This window comes from Leiobunum rupestre, chromosome 2 (genome assembly GCF_980474605.1).
Source record: "Leiobunum rupestre chromosome 2, qqLeiRupe1.1.hap1, whole genome shotgun sequence".
Lineage (NCBI taxonomy): Eukaryota > Metazoa > Arthropoda > Arachnida > Opiliones > Sclerosomatidae > Leiobunum > Leiobunum rupestre.
In genome coordinates this window covers 70,466,026-70,482,332 of record NC_143385.1, presented here as the reverse complement: position 1 = coordinate 70,482,332, position 16,307 = coordinate 70,466,026, and the positions used below count along the sequence as shown (strand labels likewise).

Here is a 16,307-nt window from a genome sequence, read left to right as displayed (position 1 = left end):
TTTACAAAAATATTATGCTATCTTATTAATATATAATAAATTCATTTAAAGAAAGGTTTTATTAAAAAGTTACTTTTTGAGAAAGCATAACCTCACGTAAAGTAAACATCGGATATCACGAATTGAAAAATATAAATTCGGTTAAAGAAAACAGATACACTATGTTTTTAATCAGATTACCGTGAACTAGTAGGGTGTTATCTATAAATGGTTAAAAAATAAGTGTATCTAATTTTGATAAATTTGGAAAAATCTAGGTGTTATCAGGCAAAATAGTATTTAGCCTTTCGATGCCTAAAGTATTACTCTGAATTAAACTTCCAAAAAGGTTTCTTAGCGTTTTGTGGAGCAATTAAGCAATAAACCAACCTCTAAGACGATTTGAAAATGTGTTGGATTTATTGGGCAAGAGCCATGCGTTTAACGGTAATAGTTAGTTTAGCGATTGGCATGAAGGGCTTGCCGCCACCCTCCTACCCATTGTAGCCCGGTCACCTGAATTAATGGCTTTAAAGGTCATTTGATGACTCAGGCCTAAGGTGGTGCCTTAGGTATTAGCCAAGCTGATTATTACCGTACTAGAACTTATCACGTACAACGGGACCGCGTACGTCAACTATCAATTTAGCGAATTACGACGCAAGAATTTGGCCTGAAACATCGAACTTCAATGCCATACACTCCTAAGCAAAATGGACTAGCTGAACGTGAGAATCGAACAATCATTGAGTCCGTTTGAGCCATTCTGTATTAGAAAACAGATTAATCTCCAAAACTGAGGGCCGAAGCTGTCAACACTGTTTTGAACACTGTAGTGGCAAAGTCTGGAGATTTAGAAAGAATACCGACATAAACAATTGCCACGCTGCTGGAAAGAGCGAATTGATCAAGTTCTCCGAGCCTCCGGTTTCAGCCGTGCTGACGGTGATCATTGACTCTCATTGCCGTAACTACAGACCCAGATGTTGATGCTTTCCTCCAACGCTTCACTGATGAATTCGAGATTACCCCTGGAATTTCCTCAACATACCTTGGCTTCAAGATCAACTTCACGGAAGATGGTTCAATTTTCTTTCATCAGAGCGCTTATCACGGGAAAGTCTTGGAAAGATACAACATGCTTGACTGTAAAGCTGTAAAAAAGCTACACTCTATACCAGTCACAAGCAAAGATGGCCAGTGATATAAGAGGCTCAAACAATGTTCACCTCAGCCATTGGAAGACTTCGATATGCTGCAAAGGGTACTCGGCCTGATATCAAGTTCGTCGTGAATCGTAAATCTGGAGGTATGGCAAACCCAACAGTTGCAGACTGGAAAGCCGTAAAACGTATTTTTCGGTATCTACGAGGAACGACAACCCTGCGTCTCTTGTTCAAACCGGATGACTTATCGGTACTTGAAACCTGCTGCGACGCTGATTATGGCAGTTTTTAAAAGACAACTCCGGGTCTATCAAATTGTTCCAGAAATTCATCGTAACACAAATCACATCAACTACCGTCAATTCTACGTGAGATAACTCCTGCAAGATGGTCAAATTGATGTCACTTACGTACCAAGCGGAGAACAGTTAGCGTATATTTTCACGAAGCCATTATGCGCTGATTTTTTTACGCACCTTACATGTAGTTATAGACTGAATCTCTATGCGTTTAACCATATCTTTGTTGAGGGAGAATGTTGAAGATAAACGTCGAAGATAGTTCTTTAACACCGTCTTTTGTACCGAGGGGACATAGTTACGGATATTACAATCACCATGTCTGTCGGTGTACGGGTCTGTCTGTCTGGGCTGCGAAAGCGTTCACATATTCGGAGCAAAGTGTAATCGCTGCGTACGCAGTTTCTTAGTATTAGGGAAAAGGTTTTTCCAAAAGCGCCCTCTTTTTGTCCTTGGGTGTATTATAATTTTCTTTTGCGAATTGTGATTGTAAGTGAAGAATCTTCGACGCTTGGGACGGACCGTGTGCTGAGGGTTACGGTAAACGTCTCATCATCCAAATGGCAGGGTTTCCACCAAATGTTCACGGTATACGTCATAGTATCATTTTGTGATCGCATCGGGTGGTTTTCAAACCCGAGCCCTCCTGCATGACAGGCGAGTGTTCTACCACAGAACCACCGATACGTGGTACGGTTCATTGAAAATTATAAGCTCAGCTTAAGCGGAAAAGTATATTAATAGTTTTTAACGTTTTAAATTTTTTTACGTATGAAATTTGAAAGGTCAAATCTTGTTTTATCGCATTCAGCAGAGATAAGAGGGTTAAAGGGTAGAACCCGTGGGTGGTCCACTTAGATAGTTTTTGGTCTATCGGTACTTTTGAACCGTTAGGGGCCATCTATGAATACAATTTCAAGTGGTATACAACACGCTTTTTTCGTTTTGCTTACTTTACTCGTAACTTCGTAATTTATTTTTCGTGTTTTCTTATCGGCTTTAAATGTGTGATACATTTTCATTAATGTGGTTACGTTGGTTTTATATTTTGAGATATGCGCTGTTGTTTAGCCTTCACTATTCAGTTAATGTTTATTTTGTGTGCGTTATAAGCCGGGAATTGTTAACGGTAAGGTGTTTTTGGTTTTTTCTATTACAATTTTCATTACCGTGGTTATATGGATTGACATTTTCTGGATTTCTAAGTATTTGAATTACCTTGATGTTTGATTGGGTTATTATTATATATTTTTATTGCATATTTCTGTTAATACAATGTTTATTACTGTGGGTATTTAGGTTGACTTTTTCTTGATTCCTAAGTATTTTAACATGTTACTTAGTTTGTTGATAATGTGGAGGATAATTCATGTCTACGATTTTTTATTTGCATTAATTTTTTATCGGCCTCGTTGGGTGGTCGTCATGAAAGCACGCAGTTTTTATTAGTACTTTCCCTTATAGTTTTGGTTTCCGCTTTTACTTTTGTTATTCCATATAAATTTCATTGTTTTACAATGGGTTAGTTTTTCTCTATAAAGTAGTTTCTTGCACGTATATTTTACGTTTGCTTTGATAATTTAATAACGTTTTGGGTCTAAAGTTGGTTTTTTGTTCTTTTGATATTGGAAATTTGTTTTATGCAATAACGTTTGTAATATTTATAATTAAAAGAAAAAAATAATCTACTGGTAGCACCGCACGGGATAACACTTTTTTGGAGGTAACTTTTGATGGCGAAATATCATTGAGTACCGTGTCCGGTAGTTAATACACCCAAGGGCAAATTCTTAATGTTTATTCTGCTCGGGTTTTAATATAAATACTATTTACACTGTGTCATATATTAATCGTTTTCTTTCATGTAATTTGATATTGTTATTTAAATAAATATTTTAATAACCATTTTATCATTTTAATATAAGTTCTTGTTGATCGCTGCGAAAAGTTGCTGCTATAAAACTTCAACGAATTTATTATTCATGATTGAATGAGTGGAATATTCTTTAACCAGTTATTTGAATTGGCACGTGTATTACAAATTTATTATACTTTTGCTACAAATTCAATTTACTATATCTTAAATAATATTAATCCATTAATATAATTAGAAGTTTTATTTTAATCCATTAATATGTCTTCTTAAAATTATTTAAAATTTGATTCAGAAATAATTTAGTTGATTAATTGATTAATCAAACAATAAATCGTGCACAGTCATATAACATTTCAAATGTTGTGATAAAGGTTGGCGGATCTGGTCAATCTTAGGTTGGATGCATTCCTTGATTGACCCGCACGTTTAAAAATTACATATAAATATACTCCATATTAGTTTTTACTTTAAAAAAGCCACTAATTAGTTTAAATAACAATTAATTAACACCCATTTATCGACCTACTTTTCTTATATCGTTAACGAAGCCGATATTGGCCAATATCGGTATTAGAAAAATATTTCCAGGAATTTTTTTTAAAAATAAGAACATTCTCAATTAAGTAATGATATCAAAAGGGACGGTAGTCCCTATGCAAGGTCCGGTAGATATTATCTCGAGTCAGAATGAAGCCGATTTTACCCCCTCGTATCTCAAAAGCTATAGGTCGTATCAAAACAAGTGATGTATCGTTTGAAAGGTTACAGGCACGCGACAAACATATACGAATTCCATCGAACAGGGTTGACGCGACGTTTCGTAGTAATGGGGCAAAGTAAGGCTTAATTTTTCTTCTTCTTCTTCTTCCATCTTCTCCTCGCAGACCGCTCTACAGCAAAAACTACTGAACCGATTTAAATGAAATTTGGTATACAGTTTGTGTCCTGCCAAAGGAGAAGTTCATATCTAGTATAGTTCTTGAGCTATGGTGACAAATGTACAGTTCAGCGAGTCGGTAAAGAAACCATGGAGTAATAAACACATAAGAAATACTAAACCGGAGCGACCAGCGATTAAAAAAAAATAATGCAAAAGGTTTGATGGTTGATTCTAGGTGAAAAAGTGGCGCTGTGTTCGAAAAAATAGTCCTAAAGGTTAAAATGCCCGCTATGACGGATATACTTGGAAACTATGTATGCAACATATTTATAGGTGGATTGTAGGTAAAAAGGGGCGCTGAGTTCGATAACAATAGTCTTGCGAGTGTCAGGGTGGGGGTTGTCCGCCATAGGGCTTGTCGATAAATAAGTCCAGTTTATGACGTTTATGGGAATATAATTACAGATCTTGTCCTAGGGAAATAGATTAAACATTCGAATGCTAATGATTTATAGGTTGTTTCTAAGTGAAAGAGGTGCAGTGAGTTCGAAGTGTCTCGCCAGTGTCAGGGTGGGCAGTGTGCCACCAGAGGGCGGTAAACGATGCCAATGAGTAATAAACACTGTTCAAAACGTGTAAAGTTTATTAACAATCGTACAAGCTTATTTATTAACATTAAAAAGAATTAAAGAGCAAAATAACGTCACGTTTTCAAAAAATTAACGTAAACAATATCTAAACGTACACAATGTTGGCGAAAGAGCTAGGCAGTTCTCAATATTCCAAATAGGTAAAAGTTCACTTTCCAATTTTGTTTATAAATATTATTTCCGCTTTGTTACGTTTGAAGGTATTATAATAACTTCACTGCTATTGTTATAAACAAAAAGGCATAAAATCCACCCAAAAACCAATCGGTTAAAAATTGCAAGATCCTTTAAACAAAAACGTCACGTCCTATATTACTCTAGGCCATAAAAGTAGTGAAATCAAATAACGGGCAAGATCGGTAATTATATTCACATAAACGTCATAAGCTGGACTTATTTATCGAAAAGATGTGCTCTGAGCTTCTGAGGTAATATGCTAGGCCTTGCGCGTCCTAAGTGTTTTACTGAATTAAAATCCTTTGTACAACCATAAAACATTTCAAAGAGAATGGCTAATATTAGAATCGCATTTTATCAAATATATTGTTAAGACCGAAATATACATTATTATCTACTTTGTTTAAATTTACTCTTTTACCTAAAAACCGCAATTAAACAAGTTGGTAAGCCAAAATATACCTCTCCTCGGAAGAATGATCCCTAGTGGTATTAATTTCTCGACACGACCCCCAAAGATATCTCCGCAATTCAGAGTTATTTACGAAAAACGTATTCTCGGTTCAAACCCTGCCCGGTATAACATTTTAATTTTAATTTAAATAATTGAGACGAAACAATCGAGTTTAATTTATTCAGAATATTATAAGTTAAGTAGTTACAACAGCGAGTTAGACTTACTAAAACAATGCACAATTGAATTTAACCCTTTTTACAGTACATGTTTATCAGTTGAATATAATACTAAGCAAATTTTAATGAAAGAAATATCTACAGATGGTAATTGTATTTTTCTCGCTTACGAAATACTTGCCGCATCTTTAACGCTCATTTTATTTCAACACTCGTAGACTTCCAGTTGACGTTGTGACACATACCGCATGAAAAAGACGAATGCCGTCCAATTTCCAATATCATATAATGACTCGCACACCCAGGAAATCATTGACTGCGTTAGAAATCGTAGATATCCAAATATCCACACCAAATATATTTACAAGAAGCAAAAACCTTACCATCAACAAAGCACAGAGAGCCACTTGACTAACCGCCAGCTCTTAAAGCAATAAACGTTAAATTATCGTCTTTGAATTAACACAACTATATATAGGTCGTTAAGAATAACTGTAAATAAATAACAAAAAACTAACACAGGGTCTACCCTTTAACCCTCTTATCTCGGCTGACTGCGCTAAAACAAGATTTAACCTTTAAATTTCATTTGTAAAAAAAACCAGATTAGGCCTTCATAAATTCATTAATAAAAAAGACTTTATTACCTATTATGCTTACGATGTGTGTCTTAATTTCAGTGAACCTAGACAGCTATCGGTGGTTCTGTGGTAGAGCGCTCGACTGCCAAGCCGAATGGTCTGGGTTCGAAACCTGGGTGGCGCATTTGTTTTAAATCAATAGAGAAACGCTAAATTAGAATTTCTTCGATGCAATAATTTCAAATTCAATTCTATTACAATTAAACCAAAATTTCGTACTCTATTAAATACGCTTCAGATAAAGCTGAAGGTCTAATTTTCAATAAGGCGTAATAAGTGTCGGTGGTTCTGTGGTAGAACGTCCGCCTGTCAAACAGGTGGTCTCGGGTTCGAAACCCGCCCGATGCGATCGCAAATTGATAATAAGACGAATACCGTGAACAATTGGTGGAAACCCTGCCATTGGATGTTGAGAGGTAGCATTACACTCAGCACTCGGTCCGTCCCAAAAGTCAATAAGAAGCAGTTGGAGAGATACCACCCGTACATACACACCACAAACTCAACACCCACAAACGTCATAACAATAACACAACATTACCACCCTACACATAAACATTACAATAGCCAATTATCCAAACTACTGAATTAAACCTGTCGTGACGGCCAGCGTTGACGAAAAAAAAAACCACCAAACCAACCCCGACTGCAAATTAATCCGTTAACGCTCACCGTCCCACGGTGGTTTTGCAAACACGGTTTTTCGACTTTGTTCCCTAATTACTAGCAACTGCGAACGCAGAGATCTCGAGAAACTGCGTACGCAGTGATTACACTTTGCACCGAAAATGCGAACGCGTTCGCAGGCCTGACAGACCCACAGACAGACACGGTCGTTGTATAACCCCTCCTAGGGGAGAGGTAATAAAGCAGACAAGTTGTTGACTGCAGTAATTACGTCACTGCAGTCAACAACTTGTCTGCTTTCAGTAATTTGCCAGTTTCAATAGTCGCACCGCCACCTATCGATAATGTTCCGAAATGTTGGAATACCACTAGGACGGACAGTTTCAGTAATTTTATCGAGTGTTTTTATTTTGTCCCGGTTGGCCAAGGTGGTAATTTGAGCGAGACAAGAATTAAACACGTGCCAACGTTTATTTCACTGACAAGTTATGTTGACTCTGATTATTGAAACTCGTTTACTATGCTTTTAAGGTAAAAGAGTAAATCTAAACAGAGTAGATAATATATTTCGATCTAAACAATATATGCACCTACATGTATAAATAAAATAAACAAGCCGGGCCACGTTTTGCGAGAACGAAAGAAAACTTTAAAGTCGGGAGGTTGAACTGCCATCTACATCGTTTTTAGGAACTAATTATTGATATTTATGCTTGCCTATCGTCCGCTACGTTGTAAATTTTATGATTTGGTCACTCTTTATACATTCTTAAGAAAACGTTTTATCTTATATTAACCTTTTTCTTTAATTAACTTGGTAAATTATTTAACTTATTTGGTATTATTAGAATCGTTACAGCTAAGCTAAGAAAACTTGTCTCGGCCATCGAGCCGAAAATACGTTCTAGCGCATGAGCGAGAGATAGCATTTTCAGCCAATAGTGTGTTTCTTACTTTCCCAGAATGCTTTGCGAGCATCCCAAACCAATTTATTTAACGGTGTATTTGATACAATGCGATTCTAAATGTTTTATGGTTGTACAAAGGATTTTAACTCAGTAAAACACTTAGGACGCGCAAGGCCTAGCATATTACTTCAGAGCACATCTTGTCGATAAATAAGTCCAGTTTATGACGTTTATGGGAATATAATTACAGATCTTGCCCGTTATTTGATTTCACTACTTTTATGGCCTAGAGTAATATAGGACGTGACGTTTTTGTTTAAAGGACCTTGCCATTTTTAACCGAATGGTTTTTGGGTGGATTTAATTTGATTCGCCGCGCTACGTACGCCAGACTTCAGCAGCTAGATCATACCTTTTTTATACAGGGGGTTACGAGTGTGTACAAATAAAATACTATAATATTTGTTTTGTGATAGAAAATATGTAAAATGAAAATAAATATATTTGGATATGCTCTTGCAAACTTTTTTAAATGAAAAATTAATATAAAATGACTGCCTAGGAGGTGATATACTATGGAAAGGGACATGTAACTTCTGTAGCCTTTGGTTATTATTGATTTTTCGGGAAACATGTTTGACAGCTTATTGACGTACATTCACCCGAGTCACGCTGACGGTTTTAAAACTGGAACGTGCTGAACTGAACTCCCATCAAAGACTGAAGGAGCAATTTTTGTTGGGGTAAAAAACCACATTAGAGCTCGGCGTTTGGATAAGAATTAATCACTTTATTTATGTTTATCCAAAACACACATTTATCCACTAATTATCCGAAAAAATCTATTATTTTTACATGTTAAATTGCTTTTTAGTCTGGATAATATCCACGAATAAACAGTTAATCGTTATTTTTATGGTTAATCGAAATTTTAGCGGTTAATTTATCTGTTTCGCCGAGCTCTAAACAACATAGCCGGATTTTATGAAAACATCTATTTTCTCTTGAAAGAATCACCTACTAGCAAAGTCATACAAATAAACTAACAATACAGATTAAGGCGCACTTCTGACAAACCGGTTGTCAGAAGGCAATAATTTTAAATCAAACTACAAAATAATATTAATAATAATAACAATAATCAGCTAGGCTAATACCCAAGGCACCACCTTAGGCCTAAGTCATCAAGCGACTTTTGAAGCCATTAATTCAGGTGGCCGGGTTACAATGCGTAGGAGGGTGGTGTCAAGCCCTGCATGCCACGAGATCGAACCAACAGCTCCCTACAATAACTATTACCGTTAACCTCGACAAGTTTATATGGAAGGGGAAACCGAAGAACTCGGGGGAAACCCCTTAAAAGAGTGAGAAGAGAACTTGCAAACTCAACGCAGAAGGAATTGTTCCGAGTTTTCACCCAGTGCCACAAGTTGGGATCGAACCCGGCTCCTCTTGCTGCGAGGCGAAAGTGCTAACCACTCCGCCCCCCCACCTTTTTAACAATAATAAAAACAAAAAATGATTTCCAACTCGGTTTGCACAGTTCTATAAAAATCATTCTACACCTTCTGTAAATCCCTGGTTCAAATTTGAAATGAAGATACACAAATTCCTAAATTCAAAAGCAAATCACACTTACTACTTTGAAGAATTAATACAATTGGACAATGCTGTCCAATTCTTTTGTAAGTAAAACTGTCTAAAAAAGCTTCGTCTTTCAATGTTTGAATCGAGCAGAAACAAGTACTTGGAGCCTTTGATAAACGTTTGGGCGCCTTGACCGAGTTCGGACTCAAATCGAGTTCTTCAGTGTTAACAAGTAATAATTTTTATTCAAATTGTACAGCGGCTGAAAGAATACACGAATGCCTTTCGAAACGTTTTACGCTATTTTCTATGAATGTATAGACGACACGCACAAGCTAGATTGGAAAATATACGCGTCACATGTACTGTGCCACGCGTCACATGTACTGTGCCAGGCGTTTCGATATCATATTTTATTGACCTCACTCGGATGAAAGGTAATAAACAGGAAGCAGTGGAGACAGTACGTACTTGGGCCGCACGTTCAAATTATACTTAATATAATTTGCCATTATGAATCTTTTGCTATATTTCTTGTATTATTCAAGCTATTAAGGCAAGCACTTTCAAAGAGAGTTTAATTAATGGACATCAATTAGTTAATGCAATTAGCTTTTCCCTTTGTTTCTCGTGTATTATATCTTCATTCGAATAAATTTTTGGTATGCTACCTGAATAATTTAGTTTGGGCTTAGGTAGTTTTGTTTGTTCAATATGATGAAAATGGTTATGTAAAAGGAGATGGACTTCGTTAAATTTGCAAATTGAATTAGTTAAAATCAATGATACATACAATGATTTTAACTAATAAAATAAGCAAATTTAACGAACAATCTCCTTTTTGTAACCAATACTTTACGTCATCATTTCAAAATCTTTCCAAAATATACTCGGAGTAATGCTCCAATAAAATCTAAAATCTAAATTTTGGCTTTGCTACAGATCTCTGGTGCACTGATTTTGACACCCTTAATTATGCTTGAAAGATTGTCAAAGAGTTATTTCGTTGAGGCTGGCAGGGAAGGCTGTTTTCTATCAAAAACTATATTTTGAGTAAAAAAATATTTGTTTAAAAATTTTAATCGGCTTCAAAATAATTTTGATATATTCTTAAATAATTTTAAATGTTTTTACAAATAAAACGAGTTTCCAATAATATTTTTCCAAGAATCATTAATTTAAAACTGTCACAATATAAGGTTTAAACGGAAGAAATAAGGAAGGAGTACTTTTTTTTAGGAAATTTCGCAAGGCGTCACTTTCGTAGAGAGCAAAGGTGGGCACTTTTTGCTCACTCACGTGGAAAAACCAGTATCTGAACAGGAAATATCAATAAACGAGGGTTCATATTTTTTGTTCTTCCGAAACCGCGATCCATACTGTATCGAATTAACGTTATTTTTAGAGAAAAAAAACGTTTAGAGGTTGTTAGTCAAAAATCGAGATAAGAATGAATGTTAAATGATTTTTTAAATGTCAATTGAGAAAGAGCAAATTGTCGACGATCAGGTTTAAAATTTACAACTGCGATAAAATATTACGGCAACTAGTGAAGGTCATTCACGGCGTGAACATGTCAAATACATTTTAAGCCTATTAATAACATTGATATCCGAAAACCTAATATTTTAGCTCGTACATATTTGGTTGATAATATATATAGGTTATTTTTTAATTAAATAATTCATAAATCTAATCACAACTTACGTTTTGATTTTGAGAGCGAATATTGGACCAGTTTTTTTAACGACTTGTTAGATATTTTTCACTTCTAACTGCATTTGTTATCGTCTTCTAAAAATATTATAGACACGTCACGGCTGCAAGATTTAAAATATCATTTGAGTGTGGGATACATTTTAGTACCGCATTAGGCAGTGATACGCGTAAGAAATGAATAACGTAATCGCTAGCGCGTCGGGTTTGCAATCGCAAACGGAAAATTTGATTATTTGTCCAAACTTTCTTTCCAAATTTACCGCCGGGAAATTTGGTAAAAACAACATTAATAAATATTTCGATTATAATGGATCAGTCTCTCAAGTTGGCTCTAACATACCGGGTCCAAATAAGGTAATGACCTGTAAAATTTGTCACGAAACGAAAAAAGGTGAAGGAGCAGCAAATTTTGAACGTCACTTACAGGTGTGTTGACTAAAGACCCGTCCCAGAAACGCTTCGAGTCTTGCAGAACGTAGTAGAACTATGGCATTCAGACCACCTTGTTTGCTTTTTGCCAGCGTTATCATATCACAACGCGAATTGCCATAGTTATAGAACTTTCTGCTCGACTAGGAACGTTTCTGGAACGGACCTTTTACTATTTACGCTATAGTATTACCACAATTGTCGAACCTCGATCTGCTCGCCATTGATATATTTATAATTACAGAGAAAACACAAAGACGTCGCAGTCGCTGAAAATACCGCCCTATCGGAAAATAACTTAGCCGTTTTGCAGTCGCACGCTTTACCCCTGAAAAGTGCTGTGGTTAAGACTCCACTGACGTCCCAGCAGCAATTATGCTTTAAGCAATGCTTGATTGACTTGGTGGCGGTTGACGGACTCCCACTAAGCTTCGTTGAAGGGAAGGCCTTCAAAGCGTTCATAAACATGTTTTTACCCCAAATTAACCTGCAAAGTCGTCGGACGCTCAGGAGAGATTTAAGAACAGTAATAACCGAAGAGATAACACCAAAGCTAATGGAGTCGCTGAGTGGAGTTTCTTTCTTACATCTTATGCTGGACATCTGGTCTTCAAGCTCGAGGGAAGGAGTCTTGGGGGTCATTGGGCAGTACATCAATGAAACATTCCAACTGGAACATCGCACTTTGGCTTTTACGCATTTCGATTCAAAACACACTGGCGAAAACATACTTGCCAAACTGGAACAAATTCTTAGTAATCTTGGCGTCACGTCAACGCAGGTAATTAAGTCTTACTGAGGTTTGGATTAAGGCTTGCTTAGACCAAAAGATTTGAGAATTATTTGAGGCACCGCAGATTAAGAATCGGGCAAGGTGAGGCCCCATTTTATAATCGACGGGCCATGAGGCCTCATGACAGCTTATTTCACTAGCCCTAGTGAATGTTCACGGTACGCGCTGTGGTCAGTTCTGAGTTCAAATAAGCAACGTCGGTTGTAGGGCTAAAAAGAAGCGCTGTCCGAAAGTGGTGGTAAATTTTGTTGGTGTGCCCTTTAACAATCTTTCCTAATCAGGCCCTAAATTCAAACTTGAATCCGTCTAATTGGCTGTGGAAAGACCTTTAATTGTCCCTCAAAAAATAGGTTGTTACAGTTTGCGCCGACAACGCCAGTAACATGATTAAAGCTTTAATCTACAAGAAATGTATGCGGAACCCTTTGATGTTGACGATTCCGATGATGACAACGCTGATGAGTTAGACGATGGTAATATCATAAGTAACATAACACTCATAAGTATGCCACTGCGTACAATCGTGTAATGAAGGTCTGTTTTAAAAAGATTGCGTATTTATGACGTCATCAGGAAACGGAAATCCCTGTCGCTAGCCAATGAGGCGCGTCAAAAATGGATCACTAGAACTAATAATGCAGCGGAAAAGGCTTACAATCCTCGTTTTAACAAGTCCCAGGTGAAACAGACCTTCATTTAAGAATTTTTTATGGAGCAAAGGGAGAGTGGCATAGTTACGAGTATTATGTTACCTATGGTAATATTAGTAATAAGAGTGGTTCCAAGTCGAAAACTAGAGGAAATAGACCGGAGTTCTTTTCAATGACCTTTTCACGCAATGACCATTGTGAAATTTTAAAGGTAGTCCAATTTAATTTTTAAGTAATTCAATATGTTTTTAGCCTGGAGCGATACTAGTTGGATTCTGGTCGAAAACACTATTCAAAAAGCCAAATGGACTCGATTAGGCTGTATTGCACATACCTTACAACTCGTTGTGGTCAATAATCTTCAAGGTGACACCACGTCAAAGCCGGTGTGCGATTATGTCAACGGGGTGATTATGTTTTTTCGGCGATCAACGCAATGGACTGAGAAACTAAAAGCCAACACAAACGGGCTTGACTTAGTTTGCCCACCCAAAACGCGATGGAGTTACTTATGCCTTTCAATAGAGCGATTGTTAATGGTAGAGTTATTTTAACTTTTGTGAAGTACAAGAACGTTTGATCTATATGGTTTACCACTAACCAGAAATAAACAAACCTTACTTATCACCTGTAATGTAATTGGCGTTATTATCTGCGCGTCCTTCCTAAAGTTAAACTCCAACGGTTGCTCACCCGTTCAACTGCTAAGGCCCAGGGGCGGGGTGTTAGAGAGCTTCCCGTTTTAAATTAAAATATTGTCATCTACTTGATAGGTTTGTTTTGTTTTTTAATTTGAACATTACAGTTTAATGTCGTGCGCCTTCGTGACGTGTCTGGTCAAATAAGTAACTCGCCCTGGTACCGTTCTCCCCTATCAGCTGTATTAGTGAAACCATACTAAAACACCAAGGGCCAAACGCTTTTTTTACTTATATTTCGAGTGTATATTTTATATATTGGGTTTCTTTATCTTTAAGCCTGTAATGAGGACTGCAGTGACGAGAATTGTCATGCAAGCATTAAATGATAAAGTACCTTCTTTGACGACTCATGGAATAACCGAAGCACCTTCTCCTAGCAAGTTTACCAAAATAAAAGTTTTATATACTTTGCTACTACCACTGAAAGACGCCACAGACTGTCTTCAAGGAGATGGCCCGCAGATCGCAGTCGTGGTGATGAAGTTATTGGATGCTTTCGACGCAATATATAACAACAGCACTACGAAATTTCCAGCGCTTCGAAACAACATCCTAAAAGATATGGAATCTCGTTTTAGTGGTCACCTCTCCGATCCATTTTACATACTACCAGCCATGGGCGACCCAAGGCAAAAATTATTTATTTTTAAAGGTAATTATCGTCGAAGAACACTTTACAGTTCTTTCAATTCTTGAAGGCATGGTTGTAAAACCGCCAGTAGCACAGGCCTTACGGGTCAAAGTCGCCCCAACGGTTGGCAAACTTGCATCAAATGTCCGGGTGGTGCGACGTGGCACCAGTTGCTGCCGACTGCAAAACCGCTAAGCAACCAACGTCAAAACGACGTCGTAATACCGTTGGTTGTTTAGCGGTTATGCAGTCAGCAGAAATTGTCGCCACGTCGCGCTACCCGGACATTTGATGCGAGTTTGCCAACCGTTGGGGCGACGTTGACCCGTAAGGCCTGTGCTACTGGGGACCTGGGGACCTTGCCATCGTAAAGAACACTTAATAAAGGAGTAGAAAATAATTAATTTATGGCCACGGGTCTAAAAAGTTATTTATATATCCAATAATAACGAGATTACGAAGAAGTAGGCTAGCGGAATAATTTCCAATACTTTGAGGCCGTTGTACAGTGAAAGAGCTTCTACCATAGAAAATTTGCTGTGGCCAAAATTATACTACTAGCAAATAACATTTGGATCCTTCGACCTAAGAAATATATTTGAAACTTCTGATGTATTTTCAGGTGACTTTAGCGAACCACCATGGGCGCAAATGTATCCGCAATTCAAGACTCTATCGGAAAACGACGCCATAGAAATGCTTACGAACTACGCCTCAGTTTTTCGTGCCAGCTGTCCCTAGTAGCCATGAAACGGCTTGCAACAATAAACCAACCTCAAGTCATTTCGCGTTAATGCACAAAAAGCGGCAAAGGTTGGAGCCAGGCTCCCTTAAAGACATGATTAATTCCTACTTAAATGATACACCAGCAAGTCCCGATTTCTCATGTCCATTAATGTATTGGCGAGAGAACCAACATAAATACCCAGCTATCGCTGCACTCGCGAAAAGACATTTGTCCGCCCCCGCAACGTCGGCTGCTTGCGAAAGAATGTTTTCTGTAGGAGGATCGCTTAAACGACCAAGACGCGCTAGGCTTTCTATTGAGATCGTAGAAGATTGTTTGTTATATCAGGAATATCGAAAACCACATTTGGAAAAATTCTAAGCGCAAACGAAAGACAACAAAACCGAAAATGAGGCATAAAAATTATTTATTGTTATTAATAGATGTAATACAATAATTGTAATATTGCTCACAAAAATAAAGTTACAACTGGAAATTGTTTGGTTGGAAATGGGTCGTCTTGCAAACCTAAATTTTGAACATTTTTACTCTGAATTTAGTCGCAATATATTTCACGCTTTGAAAAAAATTAGTGACCAGAAAAATGATCTCACAAATATCGATTGGGACTTAAAAAATGATATTCGTTCAAGCTACGAAATATCACTGTTAACGAAAAAAAGGATAAATCTTTTGACCAGAAAAATTCTTCCTAGTGTTATCTCCTGTATCAACTTATAATATTGGCTAACAGTTTTTCCATTTGACATATTTCGCATAAATATTAACATATTTGAGATATTTGGTCTAAAATACTAAAATGAACCCACATCGCCTAAGGTTTGAAGTGATAAAGGTATCACGTGACCGTTCACGCCGGGAATTCGGTTTAAGATCCCGAAACGAACTGTTCTTTTTCCATTCCTACCAAAAGAGCGCGATCGTTCTTACTTAAATAGGTATTACGACTTGGACTATGTACTCAAACAAAGATTTTGGAGGATGATAAAAGTTTTTTCTTATTTAATTTCGTTAGCTGCCGACTTAAGGTGGTATTGCTCCAACTAGTGAGTGAATGAACATCAAAAGTTCATGAAATGCCCACCTTTGGTAGAGAGTGGTTTGGTCGGGAAACCGCGGATGGTTACACCAACTGCTTAATTACGTAAATAAAATGGCAAAACTATCTTGAGGGCTAGAGTTCATGTCGTCTATCAACAATGTTTTTGAAAAA

The 16,307-nt window shown here is 37.1% G+C and overlaps 1 protein-coding gene across 1 annotated transcript; it reads left to right on the top strand.

Moving 5' to 3' along the window:
• Positions 1 to 12,773: 12,773 nt before the first annotated feature.
• Positions 12,774 to 15,415, top strand: LOC149958906 (uncharacterized). Its single transcript, XM_090167282.1, has 4 exons — positions 12,774 to 12,837; positions 13,267 to 13,553; positions 13,992 to 14,367; positions 14,969 to 15,415. The coding sequence occupies exons 1-4, from the start codon at positions 12,774 to 12,776 to the stop codon at positions 15,085 to 15,087; spliced, it is 846 nt and encodes a 281-aa protein (XP_090023408.1). The 3' UTR covers positions 15,088 to 15,415.
• Positions 15,416 to 16,307: the final 892 nt, after the last annotated feature.

What these genes read in the sequence shown, in the direction of transcription:
- LOC149958906 (XM_090167282.1), top strand. Translation starts at nt 12,774, where the DNA reads ATGTATGCGGAACCCTTTGATGTTGACGATTCCGATGATGACAACGCT. An exon ending in CAATAGAGCGATTGTTAATG is followed by an intron (nt 13,554 to 13,991) that starts GTAGAGTTATTT and finishes TTTATCTTTAAG; the next exon opens with CCTGTAATGAGGACTGCAGT. An exon ending in AAAATTATTTATTTTTAAAG is followed by an intron (nt 14,368 to 14,968) that starts GTAATTATCGTC and finishes ATGTATTTTCAG; the next exon opens with GTGACTTTAGCGAACCACCA.